The sequence below is a fragment of the Dinoponera quadriceps genome, unplaced genomic scaffold (genome assembly GCF_001313825.1).
Source record: "Dinoponera quadriceps isolate SergipeBrazil2010 unplaced genomic scaffold, ASM131382v1 scaffold5593, whole genome shotgun sequence".
Taxonomy (NCBI): Eukaryota; Metazoa; Arthropoda; class Insecta; order Hymenoptera; family Formicidae; genus Dinoponera; species Dinoponera quadriceps.
In genome coordinates, this window is record NW_014560138.1 from 179,392 (window position 1) to 189,047 (window position 9,656).

The 9,656-nt window shown below is 44.8% G+C and overlaps 1 protein-coding gene across 2 annotated transcripts in view; it reads left to right on the plus strand.

The window, feature by feature from the left end:
* The window catches only part of LOC106750657 (fasciclin-1), a 116,199-nt gene that overhangs the window by 42,762 nt on the left and 63,781 nt on the right, over positions 1 to 9,656 (plus strand). For both annotated transcript variants that reach the window (XM_014631153.1, XM_014631152.1), the window contains exons 3-4: positions 7,185 to 7,315; positions 8,056 to 8,152. In XM_014631153.1, the coding sequence (XP_014486639.1) occupies positions 7,185 to 7,315; positions 8,056 to 8,152 (228 nt within the window). The remainder of the gene's footprint in view (positions 1 to 7,184; positions 7,316 to 8,055; positions 8,153 to 9,656) is intronic.

Here is a 9,656-nt window from a genome sequence, read left to right on the forward strand (position 1 = left end):
CCCCCCGGTGCCCCTCACGCGCCCCTGTTTTCTAACAATCTAAAGAAATTCCAGTCCGAATAACTACACTGACGCCGGTAGGATCGCCTAAAAAGTTACGGTTAATGGAAGGGAAAAATGCCGGGGGTGGCGGAACGATGGGAAGGGTTGTTGCCGAGAAAGGGGGGAAGAGAGCGAGAACTAGGGGACGGGACGGGACGGTGGGAGGGAGCGCCAGAGGTGCTCTCGAGTGCACCGGGAAGCCCCCAGCGCGGGAAGGTTGGTGCGAGCGGTTTGTCCGCGGAGAAGAGAATTGAATAGTTGCGAGAAGGGGATGAAGTTTTTCGCAGACCGGGAGGAGGAGAGGAGAGAATATGGAGGCCGGTTTTTCGTATCGCAGCTTGCGGGGAAATAAAGAATGCCGTCGGTCGGTCGGGCCGGCTGACTCGGGAAGTTCATGTTGCCGTCGAGAGCAGGAATGCTCGTAAACCGATAGAGAAGACGTAAAACTGTGTATTAAATCGGCGGGGCTAACATTGAGCGCGCGATAAAGCGCGAATAAAGATGCGTTTAGCGAGCGTGTGCGGGCGTAAGTGTATTAGGTGCGGTTTAAGCGTATCCTCGCTGCGGCGGGATTAATTAAGCGTCCGAGTAATTTATTATGATACGGCATTCGCGGTATCGAAGGCTTATGTTTCACAAGTAAATCGCGCATATACGCGCCGGTGTACGATAATTTGATTAATTTATGCGGCTACCGGGGATATATACAGGTCTCCTTCGGAATAATCGATGCTGCTGTCGATTCACGCGGCGATCCGCGCGGCAATAATTATCGCGCGCTCCAGCCAGGAAATTTATAAGGATCGCTTTAATCGGGCTCTTAATCATTCACGTTCGTGTTATATTAAAGGATGAAGTAAAACCGAAATGTCGACGTGAAAGTCGACCACCTGTGCGCCGCTACTGCAGCGATGTGAAAAATCAAAATAGAGCCGACAAAACTGTCGTTAAAAATATATTCGCATTGCATGTCGTTGACGGGGCTCCGTCGAAAATAGAAAACGAGATTGGACAAAAATGCGGGGGAAAACAAGGAAAAGAGAGGCAGAGAGAGAGAGAGAGAGAAAGAGTAGGACATTCAGCGCGGAAAGTGAAAGGCGAAAAGGACAACGGGAATAGAAGAGGAAATAAAAGTCCGCCGGAGAAAGGATATACAACAAAAATCGAGCCACTATCCGTACGAGAGCCAAACCGCGCCTTCGACTATCCCTCTCGTGCCTCTCCTCTCTCTCCCCTCTGCTTGAATTCAGTGAATCTCGGAGTGACCTTAAAGGAGATAATCCAATTTTCGCTCGCGAACCTTTCGCATGACGATCATCGGCCGACACGTCTGGATCGATGCACACGGATGAAGATATTCAGCTGTTGGAATTTCATGTTTCAAAGATCAACAGTATTTCAGTTACGATCCATAGACTCGCTTGCTCGTTCCATGTGTATGTAAGTGCATGCATCAGCCGGCTGCTAATTTCCATCGAGAATAACGCTTCGCAAGTCGGGAGAAAACGCTCGCGACTCCGTCGCCCACCAGACTCGTCGTCCGGTCGTTTCCTTTTGCATTTCTTTGTCATAAATCTCGATGATAATTGAACGACGGAAGTGCGAGGCGGAGGAGAAGCAGGAACGGCGATGAAAATTAGCACGATTTCTATACCGGCGATGACTCGCATCGCGCGCCAGCTAATTCGGATTTGAAATTCTCCACTTTGCATGGAATTACCTTCGCGCTCGCGCGCCCTCTCTTTCGCTCACTCTCCTTCTTCTTCTCTCTCTCTCTCTCTCTCTCTCTCTCTTTTCTTGGTTTGAATATTCATGCAGAAAGAATGCATTTGATTACTTAATAGCCACGACTCGCGGAACGTATAAAATTATTAACGTACGTCAACTGCAAACTTAAACGCTCCACCGTTCTTGCCTTTCCTCGCTTTCTCCCTCCCTCTCTCTCTCTCTCACTCTTCCTCTCCTTTTACACATTTCCGACGCTAATTGAAGAGCAAGAACGTTTTAACTGGAGAGAGGAAGAGAAACGGGGGTCTGTTATTTTCTAAATTTGTATAAAATGGAAAGTGCTTAAATTGGAAGACTTGCACCGAAAGACATGACGAGCGGCAGAATGTTAAATGCGATAACTCGGAGTAGCGCTGCCGTCGCGTGGATAGTCGCGCATAGCAAGAAAATACACACGATAAGGGAGCAAAATAATTAACACGCTGACTGCCACGCGGGCCGGTGAACCGCGCTTTAATACCGCCGCGTCGCGTTAATTTGCGCACAAGACGTAATCAATCGCATTCAACAAATTAAATATATCGTCAACGGGACAATGAAACGGGGCAATGAAACGAGCCAACGGGCACACGCGTCATAAATTGCATTTGTTCACCGCAAATTTGCGGTTATTTAGTTAAGCTTTGGAGCGACCAATGAAAATCAGCGCGGCTCAGTTAATTTATTTAAATATTGCCCCGATACGCTCGACGATATTTTTGAATCACGGCGGGACACTTTCGTCGCTTCTCATAATGTATAATTCGACGTGCGCGACGTCATTTACGTGTCATCGTGATTTATCGCTTGATCGTAAACAAGAACGCGACGGTTTCATCCGTGAACGGTTTCTATTTGCATCGCGACGTTTTTTTCAAGTTTCCCCACACCCGACGCTGAAAATCGACGAAATCGGGACGATTTTAACCTCCGCTTCGTGAATTTATCGCAGGTAGACGAGCACGGTAATTCATCGTTAAGCGCGCGAATCGTAATTATCTCGCGGCGAGGCGCGCGCCCGAGAGAAATAAGCGAGCGAGCGTGGGCTACTGTGTATCGAGATGATAACTCGTACCCCCGTGTACCATCTCTGACCGCGAATATAGGTGGCCAGGCTGATTAAGAAGGAGTCCGCTCGGAGAGTTCGCGAATGGCCCGACGCAACTATCGGTAAAGTTTAATTAGCGTTAACTTTACGATACTGTGCGGTAGGCCGAGCTCTCGACGCTGCCCAACTTGCTTCGCGTGGCCGCACGCAAAATTAGAAGATAACCAAGAAGCCTGAGCTTTTGCTAATACGATCGTGCTCCCGGGCTGTTTAACGCGATTGTCCTGTCGCGAGCCTCGATTTCGGCTACATCGCCGTAAACATATCAATTTATCAAATGAAACGGGTATATACCCGCGAGTATAAGTTCATCATAAGCATATAAAATTTAATCAAAATATATTCTCAATTCTGGTAAGTTTAGTACTCCAATCGAGAATATTAAATTAAAACACTGAAACTAAAACTTTGATGCACTTATATATTCCAATTAACTGAGTTTAACTTGCCTTCGATGAAGTTTGTAATAATATTCCTGAATAGAGAACAAATTCTTCTCCTGAGTAAATGATAATGAACTTTTCTAGTATTTGTGATGAGTGATATTTTAATATTATGTCAAGAGAATATATTTTTTATGGTTTAATAGAATGTTTATTCGTTCCTTTAATTTTAAGGGCCCTTTTGTCCGCATAATCGCACTATTACAACTGTACGTCGATTCTTATTGACCGCTCCGCGTTACTTATTTTTAAAATATTTTTCGTTCGAGATAATCATGAAACTTAAAAGAAGAAAAATAAACTGAGTAATTGCCTTCCTTCGCAGCACAAATAATATTTTTTTCCTCAAGACTCGCGAGCGTTCCGCAACGAACCGACTTTCGTGAATCCGCCTTATCATCATGATAAGCTTTTGTTCGTATTTTTTTTTTTTTCTTTCACTAACGTTAAGTCGAACGTCTCACGCGAAGAAGCGAAGAAACGGACGTTTACGTAGGTAGGTAGGGTAGGTAGGTTAGACGCGCGGGAAATTAAGGATTCGTCCTGGCGAACGTTCGATCTCCTCTTCCCGACGAGTCGCGACCGCGAGCAAGATAAATGGCCGTCCTGCCTCGTCCCGTCTTATCCCGTAAGGAACACACAAACTTCGCTCTCCTCTCTCATTCTCGGTAAGTAAAACGATTCATTTCTAGCCAACCACCACACTCCGCCGTCCCGTTGTCGCTGTCTTTTTTCTACGACTACGCTGGATAAATGGGACACGCTCCTTCTTCCTTTTTCTTCTCTTATCATACGATCTTCCACGTTGCCCTGCCTTTCTCTCTTCCCTCTGTCTTTCTCTCTTTCGTCTCCGTTTCACTCGGAGCTCATAGGCGCCAACTTCCCGTACGACCGAGCAACCAGCTTTTTTTGCCGCCCCTCATCTTTACAGACATCGTGATGGATGTCTCGTATTAAAACTGTCGGCGCGGTCACGATGGATCGCAAGGATATTTAATTATATCTGCTTTGCAAACGCCCATTAAATCTGCGCGCGAGGCTCTCGAAATTTTATTAAATTTATTTGTATTCGTTGGCTTTCTCTCTCTCTCTCTCTCTCGTCCTGTAACGCCATATTTATACAAATACATTTATTCTCTTCGTAAATATTTTATGAATCGAAAATAAACAACAATTCGTTCGTTACGATGGCGTATATCGAGCTATGATATTATCAGTGTCGCTTATCGATACGTTAGCTCTACGTTTTATTGTTTTACTTTGTTCGCTCTTCCGCAGTTCATGCTTACACATATCAACCTTCCGGAGCCTGTGATAAATTCAACATTTCGTTTCCAATAACTCAATAATAATATTAATTTCCAATTCTGAAACGTAAAAAACACGTTGGATTTTATCATAATGTACCTACAGATATAACATTAAAAATATTCACGCGGAATGTATTTCAATATTCGAACTGCTGGAATAAAATGTTACGTGATTCTACCTCGATTTCTCGAAACGCGAAGGGTAAAAGATACAATAGAAATATGTCAGAACAAAGTATCGTGGACTCGCGAGCGTTCAATAATCCATTACAAATGTATGTTCTCGTTAATAAGAAGTTGGAAACAAAAGCACGCCCGAAACTGTATTCCACGGACGACGGAATCTCTTGGGGGGTTGCAAGCTTCGACGCTTATGCCGCCGGAATCCTTGCTCTACCCCCGTCCTCCTTTCCTCTCCACTCCTGACAGAGGAAGGCAAACAGCTACAGGGTCGGGATATCCCTCGCGAGATAAGGGAGTCAGGACGATCGCGGGGGAAAACGAATAAATAGCGGCGGTAGCGTTTTAGTCGCGAACTTTTTCCTATTCGGAATGGTAAATGATGGCGCGCCGCACTGTTCCCGACGGGGATGCGCAATGGGGGTGACGGTTTCCTACGTCTTCTCACTTTCCAGCGACTCGACACCCGTGAAATAGCTTGTACCGAGTGCGTAGAGGAAGAAACCCAAAAAAGAAAGAAAAACGATAATCCGCTATCTCTCTCCCCGTCGCATCCCCGTAACGATCGCGGGGGTTTCATAAACTTATTTTTCGGCTGTATTCGCGGCTGGTGGAATGGCGGCGATCGGAACGAGAGAGGCGAGAACGACAGAGAAGCTTCGTAGAAATGTCCAACTAAACAAATAAATCGTCGCGCGCAAATAAAAGTGAGAAAAAGCGTCGGCTCGACGGGAGGTTTCTCTCCGTTCTCTTTCTCTTGTGATTGCTTCGCAAGCTCTCGCGCACGCCGGAGAAGATTTTATAGCGCTCCACGTAGACGCGCAGACACATAAACAAATATGTTTTGTCCTCCTTCATGAGTTCACCATTAAAGCGCGTCAGTTGTTTCTGACAGACCCGATATAACCCGCGCTCGTCGCCACAGGATAAATACTCGCGACGTGCACCTCCCGAGCTCTCTTTCTGGACCGCTTATCCGCTAACGCTTCCTCCACTTCGGGCTTCATTCCTGGTGTCTCTCTTTCTCTCTCTCTCTCTCTCTCTCCCCCGTATTCTCGTCCTCACGAGCGTTCTTCCGTGCCGAGCTTGACATCGGTTTGTCTCACTTCGTTTTAACCCACCGGATTCATGGATCGTTCGACTTGGCAAGATTAACTTCGTCCTCGAGCGCGTAAGTTAGATCAGGGGTTCTCAAAATTCCGCATAACTTTAAAACGGAATTTTAAGAGACTGAAAATCGCGAAAGTACACGGCCAATAAGAGCTTGAATTGTCGAGGAAGCTTATCACGGTGAAGTTGCTGATTTATCGTTCGTGCGCCTCTTGTGGAAGAATCAGACGACTCAATCTGAAATTCGGAGCCTCCTCGTCGCGAATGAGATATGAGTAAATTTTAACGGCACAAATGAATAAATATATTAAAACGTGAATGCGGTCGACAAATGAAATAGATTCGCCGATAAAATAAAAAAGAGCCCCGTCGGATTCGTTAATAAATTTCTGAGGTTTCTCGTTTCTTATACTCGCCAATGATATTATATTTATGATTGCAGCTTCCAGAGAAAATCCTCGTTAAATGCAATCTTCCGATATCGTATTTAGATTTTTCGTATCAATTTTTATTCGCATTGTTGTTATTTCATCAATCCTATCCGCTGCGACTGCGAACGTACTTTTTCTCTCCTATATCATACACACATTTTATTGCAATAAACGTTTTATTTTTCCCTATATCGCCGAAAATATTCATTTCTGCCGAATGTAAATAAAGGAGAAAATACAAACGGATCGATCATGAATTATCGTGATGTCCATTTAGTAGCATATTAATACATGGCCAGCCGTTTTGTTGTTCACTTTTTACGAAAGCGCAAAAAATCTCGCGATCCGTCTCTCAAGCTTTAGCACTGCCAACAGGAAACTTCTCGCGATGTATCCGCGCAAATCTGTGTTAAAATTGCCTACATATTTTAGAATTAACACGACTGCGTATTTATACGGTATGAATTCTCATGCGATTAGAACATGTTCAACTGCTAATTTATCCTTCGCGTCCGTTGATTTTTTCATGGAAATTTAACTGCGTTTAAATCTTATACTGTGCGTACGATCTCATAAATTTCACTTTTTTGTATTTATTATTAGGGTATATTTATGATTTTCTTTTCTTTCGCGTGTGATATTTTTGCCTTATTTTTTTTATATTAAAAGGTATTCCCCGTGAATAAAGATTATTACTATTATTATAGAATTGATTTCCAAGAAAACCGCATCGAGACCTCCAAATGTCACATCGTTGCCCGACTAACCTGCCGTGTCTCGTTCTACGTTTCAGGTTCTGCACATCATAAACGAAGTACTGGAGCCGGTGCGATCCAACTCGGCTGAGTCGCAGATTTACAATCCGAACGCTTTTCAGTTCCTGAACCAGAGCGAGAATCTCAATTTGGGCGACCACCGCATACGGTGAGTGTTGAGAGTGTGTTTGGCCGATAGTTGGCGACGACGGTAAATCAAAATGCCGCCGAGGGTTTGAGAGTGCCTCGGCGCATTTGCACGATGTGAGTCAACGACGGTTTTCGAGAACGGGCGAATCTGAAGGAGCAACGAGAACATCTATCGGAGGAGAGTTTTTCGCGCCCTTGAATCTCAGAGGAGTGATCCATCCCTGACTCGTATATCGCGTTCTGATAACGCCATTTCGCGGAGATGTCCTCGGAGGGAGCTGCGTGGAGCGTCTCCATGGATCATCGTTATTATTAGACTTCCCGATCTTGATCGTTAAATTCTCAATCTAGCGATTTTTACCCCGAGAAAACTCTCCTCTCTCGATCTTTAAACGTCATAAATATTCGATTTTGAATTTGCCCTTCTCTTGTTTTCGATTGATGTGAAAAAATTCCAACACGTCCGACTGGAATATCTTGTGTCGAATTATTACCACCGGCCGTTCCAAAGTATAATTCACGGTCGGTCCATCAATTAACGCGCGCACAGTTTCTGATTTAAATATAAATACAAAAACTTGCGAACACAGAGAGAAAGCGAGAGAGGGTGGGATAATTTAAATAACGCAAATAGATGCACGAACTTTTCTCGTTTGTCTTATTAACGTCAGGCGCTTCGGCGCCGCGTCGTTGCACCGATATAATTAACCTCTTTCATTTTTTTTTCATTTCTCCCTTTCTTTTTGCCACTTCTTACAGTACCTTCCGACAGCGGATCATCTTCGAGAAGAAGGAGGCGATTTTCAAGACCGAGGGACGTTATACCTTCTTCATCCCCGTTGACGAGGGTTTCAAGGTAAGCGGCTTAGTGACCTTCGTGAATTGATCATTCGGGGGGATGATTTTAATATCTTTCCCCGCGACATCCTTCGGAAGATTTCGCAGGCAATCGCATCGCGCCTCGTTTGAAGTGACGCAGAGGGTAATCGAGGGGACTAACGTCCGTTTAAAGTCAGCGTGTAACCACGGAAGAATGCCTCGGAAAAGAAGTATCGGCGTCGAACTATAATAATGCACGACTGATATTCGGCGGTCGATACGACGCGAAGTTCGATGTTGAAATCTGACGTGCGGCAACGGGAGGCCGCTCAAAGATTAAGAAGCCTCGCTACACTCACGCAGTGTCGGAGAGGGTGGGAGGAGGGACGCACTTTGAAATAATTACGTGACGCAGCGATAGCGGTTCTCAGACACTGCAGGATTTACGCTGGCATTCAAAACGCCCCGTACGAAACATCGTGTTGCACCGGCATTACACGCTGTGACATTTTACCAGCGGGTGTAAATTATTCCGTGCAGATACACGCGTGGCATTTAGATGTTTCAAACGTCGCGTTACAAGTGCGACATTCCGACGTCGTGTGTAAATCCATCTTAACGTTGAACCGTCGTTCACTGCGTGCGCGCACGCGTCCTCTGACATTCCTTTCGGGACGTTAACAAAAGTTTGTGAAATCCTTACGAAGGTTCGTTCGCGCGCCGCGATGCGAAAAAATTCTCCCGCTGGAAATCCTCGCATACACTGAGAGAGAAAAAGGTGCATTGAAGTTATAATGGCATGGTTCAAAAATTATAATCAGGAAAACTATATGTACAATAAATGTTGCTAGAATATGAATTACAACGATATGGACATAGTGTGACCAACCTATGAATTTTTTACCGTGAAATATGGTTATTTTAATTGTAATTATAGGGAAGTTGCAAAAATGAAATGGTAATAGAAGTGAATCAATTTTATTAGTTAACATAATAAGTATAGCACAAGAGGGATTCCGAATGTGATCAAACACGATTGGATTCGAATGATAGCAACCGCTGCCAACTAGACACGCACATGTTTTGAAGACGGTTGCCTTTTAGGTGGCTGTTGAATAAATAGAAGCAATGTAATATTTATGAGACAAATTATGTCAAAGTTAATCTATTTTTTTTCTCTCAGCGTATTTCCGGCGCGGTTCGATTGGAATTCCTCAAACCGGAGAGCCGTGGGAATTTCGAGTAATCATTCGCTTTTATCGCTCTTTCGAAAGGGTGGGAAAACAAGCAACATGAAAAATTCCGCCGAGTAGTTATTCGCCGGCTACAACTCCGCTTTGTCCCGCGAGTTTTTCGCCGAAACTCGCCGCGTTGCAAATTTTACGGCGTTGAAATTTTTAATTTGGTTTCTCCCTCCCTCCCTCCCTCTCTTTTTTTATCCAAGAAGAAATGCCCATTAACTCTCGGCGGACGTGAAAACAATTAAAAATCATGAATCTCGTTTGTACGCGCGCGTCCCACACCTTCCCCCTCCCCCCCCC